Source organism: Garra rufa, chromosome 13 (genome assembly GCF_049309525.1).
Source record: "Garra rufa chromosome 13, GarRuf1.0, whole genome shotgun sequence".
NCBI classification, from domain to species: domain Eukaryota; kingdom Metazoa; phylum Chordata; class Actinopteri; order Cypriniformes; family Cyprinidae; genus Garra; species Garra rufa.
Genome location: NC_133373.1, coordinates 9,584,219 through 9,601,837, shown reverse-complemented (window position 1 = coordinate 9,601,837; position 17,619 = coordinate 9,584,219). Strand labels below are relative to the sequence as shown.

Below are 17,619 nucleotides of genomic sequence, written 5' to 3'. Positions count from 1 at the left end.
CAATAAATTAAACGTACGATGAATACAACATGTAAAATAAAATAAAATTGGCTTTTGTGGAAGAGGAAACTGGTTTACCATCAGTCTCTAAAATAAAATAAAAAATAAAATAAAATATGTACAATAAATTACAAATGTACAATGAAAAAAAAACGTGTAAACTAAATAAAAAAAAAAATATATATATATATATATATGTACAATAAATTAAATGTACGATGAATACAACATGTAAAATAAAATAAAATAAAATGGACTTTTGTGAAAGAGGAAACTGTTTTCCTTCACAAAAAAAGTCCATGTCTTCTTTTCAATTTAATTTCAAATTTTATTTTATTGAGACTGATGGAAACCCAGCTTCCTCTCCCACACAAGTCCATGTATTCCTGCCTGGGTATTTGCATTAGATTAATGTGTGAAATAAACAGCAGTGCTTCAGAACATCGAGGCTTTAGGAACTGCCGTAGATCCGGCCCATTGTCCCACTTCTCTTTTCTGCATATTTCTACGGCTTTCCGACCGGGAGCTGCATTTTTTCATATACAGGATGTGCCCGTTCCGAAGCATTTTGGGGAACAGGGGAAAACAAAGAAGTCTTATCAGGCTGGCATGTGTAAGCAGCAAATACACAGGATGTGACACATCGAACTGCCGGATACAACTAGCAAATACTCTTTATGAGTATTTAGAGAGAAACTTACATATACACAATCACATCAGGGTGTCAGGATAGATGGACCTTTCAGCATGACCCACGCTCGTCAATATAGCTATTGGTTATTATGGCCTGCTCACTCTTAACTTTACATAGCATTTGCACGGCATCTTGTAGTATAAAGATATTTTGCAGTGTGAAAAGTGAAAAATCGTGTCGGAATTCATGCGACTTTACATATCCAAAGTTATCAAAAAGTAATCAGTGGAAGTGTGATGTGTACAAGCAAAACATGCACTGTAAAAAAAATTTCCCCAGTTTCCACTTAAAAACTTACGTTTAGCAGCTGCCTTAAAATTTTAAGTTAAATCAACTTAAAACTACATGTTATTTCCTCTCACAACAATAAAATGAGTTAAAATGACTTGTACTTTGAAGTTGATTTAACTTAAAATTTTAAGGCATCTGATGAACTTAAATTTTTAAGTTGAAACTGGTGAAAAGTTTCAAAATTCTGCTGTCTTTTGTCACATCCTTGTCTTTATTTTTCATATTGCCTGTGCATAATTTCTCTGGCTTCTGCAGCAGATCACACTATAAATAATAGCATAATTGCTTTTTTTTATATATATGTCTTCCGTGTGCAAGTGTTGCCAAATCCACAGTTTCCCTGCGAAATTGGTCTACTTTTTCCACTGTTGCAGCAGGTTGTTTTTCAACTTTGTGGGTTGACATTGCTGATGCAATATTTACCCCTGAACAGGGTTGGGCTAGTTTTATACTAGTTTAAAGAAGCAATTGGGTGGATTTTGTTGTGAAAACTTGGAAACCCTGTTCATATTGTTCTTTTGCACTTGCAGGGTAGTTCAGAACCATGATCCGTTCACACTGTAAATCTGATATTGGCCACATTTACAGTTTTTTTACAAACGTTTTAATAACAGAACCTTCATGTCATTTTTCAAAACTCTAGACACATAATTCACAACCAATGATCAAAATACACATTTTTAAAATACTTGGATACAATACACATAGGCCAAAGCTCATTTGTTCATTGAACTAAAATCACCTGTTCAAAATGACACAACTTAACATCAAAGTATTACTATTTCCAAATGCAGCTCACACATTACATCTTGAGTGAGTTGAGTGTGCATTACAAAGAACAAACTATCAATTGATACATGCTTAAAATGATAAGTAACTGTTGCATTACTCTTGAAGCATAGCTTTTATGGAAAATAATGCATGTTTACATTAGGACAGTTTCATGATAGATCATTTGACACCAATTACCACAGAATATGACCCAGATGGACTACACTACACTCTCAGAAAAAAAGTACAAAACTGTACCTTTTAGGGTACAAGTAGCTGTCACTGGGGTGGTACCAAGGGTACAATTTTTTAGGTACATAATTGTACCCTAAGTATCTATTGTGTACCTTTAAAGGTACCATTATATGTCTTGTTTCCCCCTATAGGAACCTTTTTTCATTCTTCATAGATATGGTTTCTATGGTCCCATGTACCTCTTTTACAGAACACATTTTCATATTCAACATTACTGAATGCAAGATGTAATTTTTACGTTATTGCTTTTGTGGTTTTACAGTAATGAGTTAATGGCTACCCTGGTTAAAAAAAACAAACAAACAGCTGAAACCAGCCTAGGCTGTTTGGCTGGTTTTAGCTGGTCAACCAGCCTGGTTTTAGCTGGTCAGCAGGCTGGTTTTAGAGGGGTTTGGCCACTTTTTTCAGGCTGGTCAGGCTGGGAAACCACCAGCTAAAACCAGCCTGACCAGGCTGGGAGACCAGCTAAAACCAGCTACTTCCAGCTTAAACCAGCTAAGATCAGCCAACCAGCCTAGTCTGGTTTCAGCAGGGTACAGTATACAGTTTACAGTACTGTACTGTTTTTTTCTTCTTCTTTTTTGAATCTAAATTTTCCTTTGGAAAACCTTTACAGTTTTTCAAGGATACCACTGTGTCTGTACTATTCTCTCTAGTCTACAGTAAAAAAAAAAAAAAAAAAAAAGAAAGAAACCTGAATCAAATATTTTGTACAACTATATTTAATGATTGTACTAGCAAATACACAGTGAAACTATGGGTAACTTGTGTATGGGTGATCTAAAGTAATGTTCCTATGATATTTCATAATAACTTAGTTTTTTAAAACAATGCTTCTGCAATATGTAAAGTTTTGAACACTGGACAGATTACAAATGTTACAAATAATGACTGTTTTGAGTTTTGAAAAATGACATTAAGGCTCTCAGTGTGAACGTAAACTATTTTTTCATACAATAAAATTGCATTATGCTCATTGCTGTCAAGTTTCACATTTTGTTGTGGCCTATTCATACCCGGAAGTCCGGGGAGTGGCCAGCTATGCAAAATCTGCACACCCAATTTCATTGGCCTTTTCTCAAAGCATCAGAGGTGTTTGGGCTCTCAAGAGCGACCCCTAGTGTTGTATCATGTTACACAACGTCGAAGTTTAGAGAGAGGGAATGTAAAACACCCTTATGTCGTTCCAAACCCGTTTAGACGTTCGTTCATCTTCAGAACACAAATGAAGATTTTCAGTTTTCGTGATAATCTCAGTAACAGACAACGAAGACTGACACGGAAGAGAAGAATTTGTTGAATAAAGTCGTTTTTTTGTTTTGTTTTTGTATTTTGTGCACAAAAAGTATTCTCGTAGCTTCATAACATTACAGTCGAATCACTGATGTCACATGGACTATTTTAATGATGTTCTTACTACCTTTCTGGGCCTTGAACGTGCCAGTTGCATTGCTGTCTATGCAGGGTTAGAAAGTTCTTACGGGTTTGGAATGACACAAAGAAAAAAAACCTTACCAACCGCAACATATGGTAGTGTATATACTACAGGTCTCATTTATAAAATGAGAAACCACTTGATCTAAGACCTTTTTTTTAAATGTGCATACAGCATGTGTGATTTAGGGAAATTAACCTAAGCACAAAAAAAAAACATGCAATACCTCTCTTTCAGGTTTAAAAATATCTACCTTATCTCATGACAAAAACGTACCTGGAACTTTTTGGCAAGACGCGTACGTACCAATAAGTACATATCACTGCAGTTTCCAACAGAAATGAACACTAGAGGCAGTAATTCATCAAGCACTTGAATTCTTTTGCATACACAGCTATGACTACAGCTTCACATGTTTGCTTTCTGGAGAGAACAAGCTTGCTCGGTATGGAATTGTACTTGGGATGTGGAATCCTTGGGTATGAATACCATGAAAAACATGAATCACGATGAACGAGCTCAAGAGCTGAACGATGAGATCGAAAAACAAGTTTTGGTATCAAAATATGGCATTTCAATACCAAAACTAAATTGCCTTTTACCGGAGTGTTTATTTACACTAGGTGCAAATAGCCGGTCTTGTTGGCAGAGGCTATTTACACTAACTCCACCCACCAATGTGTGATTGGAAACATTAACAATTGCATGTTTTGCTCTTTTTGAAGCACCGATGTGGGTTCGAATCCCCCTTCAGACAAACTTTTTTTCTCCCTTTTCAAGTCTCATATCAGAATGCCATTTATTTTCAATAAAAATGAAGGACATAATTGAAAAGTTGAAAATAAAGGATTGGTTAGGGTTAGGGTAGGTGTAGGGAGGGCTTATTGTTCCAATAAGGCAGTACCATTTAGTAAATTTCATTAAAACTATAATTTACACTCAGTACGTAATTACCGCATATTGTTTTAATTTACTACAATAATGAGCTGCAGATAATTGTCTATTTGCGATACAGGTAGGTATTATAAATATCAGAAAATCATGCTATTTCAACAGTGTAAATAGAATCTATAGCTATTTGCACTTAGCGTAAATAGCATCTATCGTTAAGAAAATATTTTATTTTCACTTAGTGTAAATAACATCTATTGCTATTTGCACTTAGTGTAAATATAATCTCTCGCCAAGAAAATCTGCTATTTTCACTTCGTGTAAATAGCATCTATTGGTATTTGCACTTAGTGAAAATAGCCTCTATCGCTATTTAGTACAATACAGTCACCATTATGCAGATTGATCACAATCACAGCTAAAAATCTTCCTACCAGAGTGGCATCCTTCACAAAACAAATATCTACCCCAGTTTGATCACAGGTAGAATGTAAAATGTTTCAATACAAGCATTTCAGTCAAATGGAATTTATGCAATATTTCAACCTTTTAACCCACAGGAGAAAATCAACCAGCCACAATAGTTTAAAATCAGCCCAATTCCGTGGAAAAAAAATGCATATTTGGCAACCTTACATCCAAAGCTATTTAAATATTTTGCATGTTGATAGTGACTCCATGATGCACGAAAATTATATCTTTACAATATTATCTTTGCGGGAGCAGGATTAAGAAAACAGTTCTGCGCAAGGCTTTAATACAAAAACTCACACAATGAATGGTGACTGTAGAAAGCAAAAGCTGAATCTCGGACATTTTGGGAAATTTAGGAATGCCGGCCAGACTAATTTTTTTTAAGTCCAAAAAGAGGATGTATGGTCACCCTACGAAACATACATGGAAGTATGTATTTCGCATCCTGTGAAAAAGGAGGTGAGAAGGTGACGTGAGGCCAAGTATGGTGACCCATACTAGGAATTTGTGCTCTGCATTTAACCCATCCAAGTGCACACACACAGTAGTGAACACACACCCGGAGCAGTGGGCAGTCATGGCCACTTGGGGAGCAGTTGGGGGTTCGGTGCCTTGCTCAGTCGTGGTATTGAGGGTGGACAGAATGTTGTACATTCACTCCCCTACAATCCCTGCCGGACCTGAGACTCAAACCCGCAACCTTTGGCTTACAAGTCCGACTCTCTAACCATTAGGCCACGGAAAAAGTTACCACAGGTACGTTTTCGCCACAAGATCAGGTAGATAAATCACAAATGATCCTGAAATCGTGCACCGCTGAATGGTTTCAGACCTCCGCCTTGTAAAGGTTGTTAGCAAATAATGTCATTAACATATTCTCTTTATTTTTCACGTAAGAGCGGGTGTAAATTTTATGGGTCTGGCTTCCGGTCTCTTCCACGTCCAGCTATTTTTAGCTGTACAAAACAGCTTATTTTGCTGCTTGATATTGCAAATTGGTGTGTCTAACCATATTATATATTAAATGTTTTTATTTATTGATTTATTTATGAGCACACTGGTTTGTAGTGCATACCATTTACTGTATATTGTTATTCTTCTTGTTATTTCCCTATAGGCACCTGTCAATATCCAAATTCTTAGCTTGAGAATGGTGAGCAACAAGAATATCTTAGGTTTCCAAATTCCCACAGTAGCCCGACTCTACCAAAAGGAAAAGTGCATATGCCTGCTTAGAACCTCAGGAGGTGCTAAGCACTTTTCCACATCAAAGATGATTTTATAAATCTAAACGGTCCCAGGATTTGAATGCAAGTTCACTTGTCATACCTAGAGGGATAATTCACCCAAAAATGGAAACTCTGTCATCAACCCTCCACTTGTTCCAAACCTGTAAGGGTTTCTTTCTTCTGTTGAAAACAAAAGAAGATATTTCGAAGAATGAGTGTAACCAAACTGCAATTGACTTCCATTGTATTTTTTTTTTCCACAGCATGGAAGTGAATGGCTTCCGTCAGCTGTTTTATTACTCACATTCATCAAAATATCTTTTATGTCCAAGAGAAAAAAGAAAGTCGTACAGGTTTGGAACAACTTGAGGGTGGGTAACTATATCTTTAAGCATTAGACTAACACATTTACACTTGAATAAAGATTACTGTTATTAGAAGGTGTTTATTTTCCTTCTGTGGAAAAGAGCAGATCAATTCTAACATCTCCATTGGTGTTCCATGGAAGAAAGCAAGCGATACAGGTTTGAAACAACATGAGGGTGAGAAAATGATGACAGAATATCTTTTTTGTGTGTGTGTGTGTGTGTGTGTGTGTGAACTATCCCTGCTGAATTACCTGTGCCTATACGCAGGAGTGAACGCAATGGAATAAACGGCCCTGCCTACTGAACCTATTGTGAGTTAACAAGAAGCTTTGCTTATGGAAAATCTCCAGTCTGTCCTGTAGCTCACATACTGTAGCGGTGTCAGATCAGGCCTGGGCTTGCTTTTCCAGTTCTCAACCAAGCCCATTCCTTTCCTCATCTCTCAAATGATAATCTCTGCCCTCCAGCACATCGGCGCTCACAATGACTTTGGTACGAAGATGCTCTCGCTCACTCCCATTTTTCCTCCCATCAAACCGCCCTGCCAGAACTTGTCCTTTCCCCTTTTTCAACCGTCGGTCCCCTCTTACTGGAAACTGTAAACGTTTCCTGCTAAATGAAGATGTGTGTGTACTCTGTGTACATGCTGGTGAGTAAGGCGTAGGAGTGTTTATTACCTGCGGGGAGGAAATGACTCATGACTTTTTTTATGGCTGACATACCAAGATAAACAGCAGCGCTAACAGGTCATCAGCTTGCACACTTCAAACCCATCTGCCGTTGAGATCACAACCATGCAGCTACTTGATTGGATAAGATGGCCTCAGATCAGCGTGGGGCTAATGATCAATTTCCACTTCGAGTCAGCCAACTGAACAATAGTGACAAAACACACAGCTCAGGCATACAGTACAAGGCTATTTCACAGAATATCTGATAAGAGGATCCAGCGGTGGACCCAAAGTTGCCTAAGACTTGATTTGTGATGTTTTAAGTGCACTGATAAAAGTGTGTTTGTTTTATTTTGATTTTACGCAAGGTACGGTGCTCTAACTAAGATCATAAAACTCACACTAATAAAACTGTCAAGCACTGATTGTGGTAATTAGATGTGGTGTTCAGATGAATCACTGTTGAAATGTTGAACACATGTTCTTTGCGTTTACATTTACATTTACATTACATTTAGTCATAAAATTAACCCATCTTGAAAAGTAGCTAGGTTTAGGCCTATGTAATTTTGGCCTGTCTTGACTTCTGGACTGAATCCAATAATACTTATGATGCACTGTTACATTTTATTGAATTGATATGCATTCAATTGTATTGCACAAACTCTTCAACACTTCAATCCTGATACAAAAGTTACTGATGATCAAACTAAAGCTTTTTTTTAAATGTATGGAAAGTTTGTTAATAACAAAAAACATAATTTCAAGCTTTTAAACTCAATTTAGATTCAACTTTCCAAACCTGTTACCACTTATATCGTAATTTTTGGATTATGATTCATCACCTTGGAATTAAAAGGGCATTTCTGACATTTTTTAGAAAACAAAAAGGTTCTATGTACAAAGTATACGGAATGAAAAAACTTTGAAGCTCATATTTCAAAAGTGCTCAGAATACAGATAGAACCTTATAATTCTAAGGTGCAAATATGTTTTATTTAATATTTATTGAATGTATATTAGTATTCATTTTTTATTTTATTTTATTTTATTTTAATGAGACTGGTGGAAAACCAGTTTCTCTTTATTTTATTTTATTATTTTATTTAATTGAAACTGGTGAAAAAACAGTTTCCTATTTTATTTTCGAGAGTACATTCTGGCAAGGTTCTCTCAAAGTTATTAACAACCAACCATTCTTCCATTAGTAACATTAATATAACGTTTATTCAAGGTTATCTAGTCTTTAATAAGTTTAAGTAAAATATAAAAACACTATTTACACTTTCATGGAACTATTTACACATTTTTTGTTTCCTCCTTATTTATTTATTTTATTGAGACTGGTGGAAAACAGTTTCCTATTTATTTATTTATTTATTTTTGAACGTTTGAAAAACCAACTTCCTCTTTATTTTAATTTAATTTAATTGAGACTGGTAGAAAAACAGTTTCCTCTTTATTTCAATTTAATTTAATTTATTTTTCATTGAGACTGGTGGAAAACCAGTTTCCTATTTTAATTTAATTTATTTTTTTTATTGAGACTGGTGGAAAACCAGTTTCATATTTTATTTTATTTTATTTTATTTTATTTAGACTACATTCTGGCAAGGTTCTCTCAAAGTTAACAACCATTCTTCCATAGTAACATTAATAGAAAGTTTATTCAAGGTTATCTGGTCTTTAACAAGTTTAAATTCTCAAAATATTATCACAAAGGGCATTATCATTAAAGGGCACATCGGATGCCCATTTTCCACAAGTTTGTATGATTCTTTAGGGTTTTCATGAAATATCTGTAAAATACTTTGGTTAAAATGATTTAATGGTCTTGTAAAACAACACCCTTTTTACCTTGTCAAAAACAGCAACACAGTGACCCGTTTTGGTGCATGTCACTTTAAATGATAATGAGTTACTGCTCACCCCGCCCCATTCTTCAGTTTTTGTGTATTTGGCGAGACATTGTCATCAAAAAAAAAAAAAAAAAGAAACCACTGCGTCCTCAGTGCCTCTGATGTCGGGAGAAAATGAAGACTTCATGTTGACTTTTACATCCAATGAGACATTGTGGCTACAGCTGCTCGAGTATGGAGAAAATGCCAGACAAGTTGAACTGGCTGAGGGTGGGAATATGCTAAAATGGAACACTCCATTAGTGGTCGTGGGCGGGGCCTGAACAATATGATGTCATACTGCTCAGAAAACCAAAAGGTTTTTTGGGGATTAAAAAAAGTAGTGCGTGGCTTTTCAAAATTGTAAGGTAGTTGTGTTCACACACTGCTAAGACATTATTTTGCAAACACCATGTGAAAGTGCATTTAGCATTCAATGTCCCCTTTAAATAGTTGGATGTTTGTCTAACTTGTTTCTAGAAGGTTACAACTTGTTTCAGACTGTTCAGAGAAATATAAAAGTAATATATGGTTCCAAAATAATAAAACAGAATGTTCCCTTAATATTTGCACAACCAGGAACATCTCTCTCTCTCTCTTACACACACACACCCTTTTTCACAGACCATTTGTTTAAAAAGTTTTTCTTTTCATTTACTTCTTTTAATTTTTCATGAGTTTCAGGTCTTGTACTCTTTTTGTGAAACGTGCCACACATTCCAGTTTCCTCTCAAAAATACAATGAAGGCTTTCGGCGATGCCGCCTTGTTTGAAAGTGCAATCTGCATCATCAATCACACTCTCAAACAATGAAACTCAGTTGCACGGATTAACAAGCTCAAACTTGGCAACATGAAAGACACCAAAATAGCAGCGAAACAGACTCCACCATTCATTTCAGAATACGATGAGTTCTGCACAGCAGGTCGCAATGTAATGGGCTTTTGGCAGATCATCAATCCACTTTACTGCCACCAACAAAAAGCGTGACTCACCGGTATAATAATTACATTTAAGTATTAGCTATAAGACTTTTAGTTGTAAGATTTTACTGAGGCAGGTGATCAGGAATAATTAGAGAACTATGTGGCACAAGAGGTCACTGTCATTGAAATGGAATGTTTTATGAGGATCACAGTGGTAAATTTGACAAAATGGCATTCTTTTTACTGTAGTCAGAGGAGGGAGGTGTTTTATAATTGGTTAAATTGGTGACTTTTGATCACTAGTTCAAAAATTTGATTGTTAAAAGGTTACTTGTACATTTCATTTGTCCTAATGCTTGTCAAGTTGCATGTTTGTTTATTAAATATAATTTAATATAATTTTAAAAATTTAATTTCATTTTAAAATTCAGATTTTAGTTGGTGCCAATGGCTTTGAGGGTGGTGCGCTAACGTGTAGTTGCGTCAAGTTTGGGTCCTGGCTTGTGGACCTTTCAGTTTCAAAAAAGGGGAAAAATATATAGAGAGAGAGACTGCAGTACTTTAAAAATACAAGCTTTTCTGAAGATCCAGGACTTTATAAACAATGCATCTACAACAGATTACTGGCATATTAAAAGTTATAGTCAAAATGTAATGTAATGTTTTTGCGTTATAGGAATTTTTAACAACACAGCCATGTCATAATTATTCAACCCCTATTCAACATTGTCATTTTGAAGTCACTTGTTTTTATGGTAAGAAAAATGGTCTTAAAACACAATTAAGCCTTTATAAACTCTGTTATGAAAACAGAATTAGCTTGGGCTGCTACACATACATATTAACATCCCATTCATGTGCTGAAGTAGCAAAGATGGTCAACAGGACTCTCATAAAAGCTATAGAGAAGAAATAGTTTTATTATATTAGAAAGTCTAAAGCTACATGAAGATTTCCAAGACATTAAAAGTTCCTAGAGACACAGCTGGCAGCTTTATCCCTTTATTCCACGTTTAAAACGTGTTGTACCAGAAAACCTTAAAGGGTGTTGAACAAAAAAGCACAATATCAAAAAATGCTTGATCAGAGCAACTGAGAGAAATCTACAATGTATAGTCAAAGACTTGCAAGATGACCTGGCGAAAGGAGAAACAATATTTCAATGCAGAGTATAAAAAGAACACAAGACAAGCATGGCTTTCATGTTGAGGCATCTTGCCCATTCCCACTCTTGACCAAGAAGAACAAAAAGGCTGACTTGAACATGCTAAAATTCATTTTGATAGACCTGTGGAGTTCAAGAAGACTGTTTTATGCAGTGATGTGACCAAACTGGAACTTTTCGGACCCATGTGTCAGTGGTTTGTCTGGTGCAAAAAAGCCAAAGCTTTTTTTTTTCATAAGCAGAAGAACACCATCTTCATCGTCAAACTTGGAGGTGGATCAGTCCTGTTATGGGGGTGTTTTACTGTTGCAGGAAGTGGAAATCATGATTGTATGAAGGGCATCATGGATTCTTTGAAGTATCAGGCCATTTTGACAAGAATTGTGATGCCTTTGGTGCAAATATTGAAGCTGATGATCAATGGACTTTCCTGCAGGACAATCATCCCAAAGTAAACATCCAAATCTACTTAAGCTTGGTTCAGGGATCAGTCATAGAATGTTTGGTTGAATTTGAAGAAAGCGGTGGCAAAGTGAAAAACAAAGATGTGAAAACCAATGATCTTAAAGCTTTTTCAGGAGAGGAATGGGCTAAGAAAGCAGTAGCGAGATGATAGAAACTTCTAAGCACTTCCAAACAGCGTTTATTGGTGGTTCTAAAGAATAAAAGATTCTGCACTAAATTTGATTATTGGGGGTTGAATAATTTTGAACATGAACGTCTAGAACCAATTAGATTTAGATCAACTTACATTCTCAGAATCACTCAAATGTGTATTAATCAACTTTCTCTAATAGTGTACTGACGCCTTTGTTGAATTGTTTTCACAAAATGTTATCTGCAGCAAAAAGTCTTGCTGGTCAAGGGGGTTGAATAATTTTGATTGCGACTGAAAATTCAGCTTTCCCATCATAGGAATACATTTGTTCTTTATTCTATACATAAATAATAATGTAATAATATTCCACAATATTACTGTTTCTCTGTATTTAAGATTAAATAAATGCAGTCTTGAGCATAAATGACTTTCCAAATTCTATCTGCAAATTATTATTCACCCTGCGTCATGAAACATATCCCACAGGAGTGGCACGACTCTGACGTGTCAACATCATTGTATTGTACTGCAGGTTACTTAAATCCTGTCAGGTTTAACAAGTGATCTGTAACAGACGGTAAAGAAGTCAAATGTTAATCTAGCATTACAACATCTGCCAAAAATCTGTCCATCTCTGCTGTTACAGGTGTAGACACAATCACATTTGTTGAATCCAAGAAATGTGGAATTGACACAGTGTGTGTGTGAGTGTATGTATATATAAATGAGTGTTAGATATGCCTGGACTTTACCGTTGGCCAAATAAACACCTCTCGTTTGGCCATTTCCATGCTGGCTGGAGAGACGAGCCAGAGGAAGCCACATACAATAGAGGCCTGCGCATGAGAGCGCTTTCGAGAAAGTTTTCCCACACACACTTGCGCACACACAGAAAATCATTTTGACACTTTGACATTTGTGCATTATGCACACACAACCACAAACGTACACTACATCCAAACCGATAATGGAGTTGAACTGCCGTTCACTTACAGACCGCAGCGATTTCCTGAAGTGCAAGGAGTGTGTAACATTAACCACAAAGAAGGAAAGAAAATTCTTCGGGTCCAGCGAGGTAAGAGTCATCCTATATGTGTGTGTACATCTCGTGAATAAAGGCTTGCATGAGAATTGATGGAAACGCACGCTGTGACAGGAGTTCTGGCACCGGAGCAGCTGCTTCTTTAAACAACAAACATGTGTGGTCACACCCACAATCATCTATGATATTTCTGATCCAAAGTCATGTATTCATAACCAGCGAACATTTCATTCAACTCTTGGTGGACAATATGGGTAAAAGGTGGCGAGTGTGTGACGGACTGTGTGTACACGTGAGTTTGTGTATGTGTGTCACCTCTTTCATCTCACATTTCAGTTCGGACGGTGCTTACGACGAAGCTCAGAGGTCTCCGACTAAACTGATAGATCGCTTCATATGTGTGTATGTGCGTTGCACAGACATCTGGAAGGATTTAGGATGCACTAATCACTAGATTATCATCCTTAGCCATGCCTGACCCTAAAGAACATTCCACAATCATGCTTTTAAGTCGTAGGAATGGGAAAAATGTTTTCACTCACAGTACCTTACTGAACCTCTCTGGTAGAGTGAACATAGAATACTATACATAGTACAGATAAAGGTGCAGTTTATCATGTCACACAATCATGTGAAACACAATTGTTCATTCTCAGTCAGTACCATTTCTTTTTATTCCATTTTAATGCAGTGGAACTAAAGAGATAAACACATCAAACACTCATTGGAAAAAGTGCCCCTACTTGCGAAAGTATTCATACATCTTCATTTTTTTTTCACATTTTGTTATGTTGTTGCCTAATGTTAAACTGCTTTAAATTACCTTTTCCCACATCAATAATACAGCATAATAGCAAAGCAAAAAACAGGTTTTAGCATCTTTGCAAATTGATTAAACTTGATTTCATTGCATAAGTATTCATACCCTTATCTGTGACAGTTGAAATTTAGCTCAGGAGCATTCATATTGCTTGTAAAAGTTACTACACTTTGAGAGAAGTTAACCTGTGGCAAATTCAATTGAATGGGTATGATTTGGAAAGGCACACACATCTTAATAAAGGGTCTAACAGCTGAAAATGCATATCAGAGCTATAACCAAGCTGTCAAAAAACTGCCCATAGAGCTTAGAAACAGGACTGCATTAAGTCACACATCTGGTGACGAGTTCAGAAAAAAATCCTGCTGCATTGAAAGCTCACAGAAGCATGTAGTCTCCATTACTCTTAATGGAAGAAGTTTGAAACAACCACAGCTCTTCCTAGAGCTGGCCTCCTGGCCACACTGAGCAATTGATGGAGAAGGGTTTTGGTTAGAGTGGTGACCAAGAACCAGATGGTCACTTTAGTTGAGCTCCATGATCATATATGCCGACAGGAGAAGCTTACAGGAAGACAAACATCACTGCAACATTCCACTAATCTGGGCTTTATGGAGGTGTGGCAAGACTCAATCCTCTCCTAAGTAAAGACATAAAAACACTCTTGCAATTTGTAGGAAAGCACCTAAAGGACTGTGATAAACAAGATTCTGTGGTCTGATGAACCTCAATTCCAAACATCATGTTTGAAGGTAACCAGCTCATCACCTGCAGAGTACCATCCCAAAAGTAAAGTTTAGTAATAGCAGCCTCATGCTGTGGGTCTGTTTCTCAGTGGCAAAGATTAAAGGACATGTCAGAGTAGAAGGAAAGCTCAATGCACCAAAATATTAAGATAGCCTTAATGAAAACCCAGACCAGAGCATTTAGAACCTCAGACTGGGCAGAATGTTCACTGTCCAACAGGACAATGACCCTAAGCACACAGCAAGAGTGGCTTATACACGACTCTGTGAATGTCCTTGAGTGGTCCAGCCAGAGCCTGGGCTTGAACCCAATCAAATATTTCTGGAGAAACCTTAAAAAAATGTGCCCCTACACAAGCTGACAGAGCTTCAGAGGTGAGGAGGTGAGGCTAAGAACGGCAGATAATTGCCAGATGTTGATGTGCAAAGCTTGTCACATCATACCAAAAAGACTTGAGTCAGTAAAGGTGATTTGGCTAAGTACTGAGTTAAGGGTATGAATACTTGTGTAATGTACTTATTTCAGGTTTTTTATTTTTAATACATTTACGAAATTGTGACAATTCTGTTTTTACTTTGTCAATGTGGTTTATGGGGCGTAGATTGATGTGGGAAAAAAAGTTATTTAAAGCAGTTTAACATACGGCTGCAACATAACAAAACATGAAAAAAATGAAGGGGTAAGAATACTTTTGGAAGGCACTGTATATACTATACATACAATTCACTGCAATTTCCAGCTGAAATGAGCACTGGTTGCAGTGAACAGCCAATTTGTATACCTTTTTACACAAATTATGATAATGGAGCAGGTTATTAATTAATACAGACCTATTTTGCACAGCTCCTTGCACGTTACTATGGTATGATCCCAAAACACTTTTATCATAGTGGAAACTAATGCATTTTAATGTTGGCATCACATAACCAACAAGTGCAAGAACCAGGTGAGCTAAGTTTACTATGTCAGAAAAGCCATACATTTTCTGGCATTGTAAACTTGCTCAGTAGCTTCTTCGTGTTTTAAAAGCAGTAGTTCTTGCACTTGTAATGCAAAGTGCTCAGGTATGTATGAGTCCTGTGCAGCACATCACAGTAAGAATTCAAAGACTTCACAGGCATCCCGATTTGAGTTAGTTCACCTAAAAATCAAAATTCTGCCCACAAGACTTTCGTTTATCTTCGGAACACAAATGAAGATATTTTTTGATGAAATACGAGAGCTTTCTGACCCTGCATAGACAGCAACTGACATGTTCAAGGCCCAGAAAGGTATAAGGTTAAAATAGCCCATATGACATCAGTGGTTCAACTGTAATGTTTACTTGGAAAGTGACATGACACATCCAAGAATATATTTAGCAGGAATGTCATCACAGGCACGTTTTTCAAAGAGCCTTGGTTAGACACAAAAGTCTATACCTGGAGAAAGCTATCCATTAGCATACTCATCAATCTCAATGGACGTTTTACAGGACCACCAGGAAATATGCAATTTTAGTTTTGGTACCACAGAACTTTTCAAGCCAATCACACAAGGCATAAATTTCAATGTCATGATGTCATGACAATACTTACTGGTTGATATTCTAATAAGAAAGCTGACAATCCCATATCAAAACTCAAAATATGTCATATAATAAACAGCTAAAAGGCTTCCTACCACAGAGGCCATCCTTTATATAACTTATATCTATCACAGTATCACAGGTAGAATGTGAAATGTTTCAATACAAGCATTTCAGTCAAATGTAATTTATGCAATATTTCAAACCTTTAAACCTACGGGAGACAATCAACCTTGCCGCAACAGTTTAAAATCAGCCCATTTCCATGGTTAAAAATGCAGATTTGGCAACTCTACATCCAACACAAGCTGCTTCCAAAGTGATTTAAATACTCTGCATATTGATAGCGACTCCCTGATGCGCGGAAATTTTAATTAACTGTTAGAATGTTTGCGGGAGCGGGACTAAGAAACTGTCCCATGCAAGGCTTTAATACAAAAATGGACACGATTAATGGTGACTGTGGAACGCAAAAGCCAAATCTGAATTTTTTTTAGGTTCAAAAAGAGGACATGTCGGGGGGAAAGTGGACGTATGGTCACCCTAACGGTTGAACCACATGGACTATTTTACTGATGTCCTTATTACCTTTCTGGGCCTTGAAGGTGTCAGTTGTATTGTTGTCTATGGATCAGAAAGTTCTTCTATTTCATTAAAAATATCTTAATTTGTTTTCAGAAGATGAACGACAGGTTTGGAACAACATAAGGGTGAGTTATTATTGAAAGAATTTTCATTTTTGGGTAAAACTATCCTTTTAAGCTTTAAAGATGCTAACATTCGGACACACTAAACTTGCTGACTTCTGTTCATATATGTGAAAGCAAGAGACTGAAAACGCAATCTCAGGCAAATTTCTCTGCTTTTTAAAGGGGTCATTGGGTGCAAAAATAACTTTTCCAAGCTGTTTGAACAAAGGTGTGTTGGTAGTTTGTGTACACAACCACCCTACAATGATAAAAATTCACCCAGTGGTATTTTTTTTTTGTAATCTTTAAAAGTAATATCCCCTTTTTAAAATCAGTTCATTCTTAGCTTCTTGTAGTTGTGACGAAATACATTTGATTGACATGAACGTCTTACCTTAGCCCCGCCCTCACCGAGCTGAAACAGTCAGTGCAGAGGAAGACTCTAATTGAGCGATTGAGGTGCTCTGTTGTTGGATGTAATAATGAACATAGCAGTAGTCATTTACTACCGACATCTGAGCCACTGAAGACGCAGAGGTTTAACGTTACTTTCGTTTTAAAATGGAAAGCCCCAATCCCGATCTACATATTCATCTATCTTTGTGCAAATAGTTCCTGATGCAGCTTCACCCACAGCAGAAGTGAGTATAAGGGTTTTCTATGCATCTTTGCAAATGGCCTTTCTTAATAATGTGCTTGTTGGCAAGTTTTGCCGATAAACGCGGCTAAATGCAGCTAAATGCACTAAATTAAACAGAGAGGGGCGGGGCGAGTAGAGCTCGCTGGCATTTAAAGGGGCCATGTCTTAAAATGAGCTGAAATTTTGCAGAGTTGATTTTGACAAGGTTAAGGGGTGTTTTTTTACACTACTATTGAGATTTTTTAACCAAATTATATTAGAGACTTTTCATTAAGACCCTAAAGAATCATTTGAACTTGTGGAAAATGGGCATCCAATGACCCCTCTAAAGTTTGGTGAACTCTGACAAGCGAATTTGTATTACATAAAGATGTATGACCATTAGATGAACAATATGTCAGTGTGCCATAAACTCTAAAGATGCAGGTTTACATTGTGGATATTTTTA

The 17,619-nt window shown here is 36.7% G+C and overlaps 1 protein-coding gene across 1 annotated transcript in view; it reads left to right on the top strand.

Annotated features, from left to right (window-relative positions):
• Positions 1-7,010, top strand: part of adcy1a (adenylate cyclase 1a) — a 65,935-nt gene extending 58,925 nt beyond the window's left edge. Inside the window, exon 18 of the mRNA XM_073816663.1 lies at positions 6,876-7,010. Coding sequence (XP_073672764.1) covers positions 6,876-7,010 — 135 coding nt within the window. The remainder of the gene's footprint in view (positions 1-6,875) is intronic.
• The last annotated feature ends 10,609 nt before the right edge of the window (positions 7,011-17,619 follow it).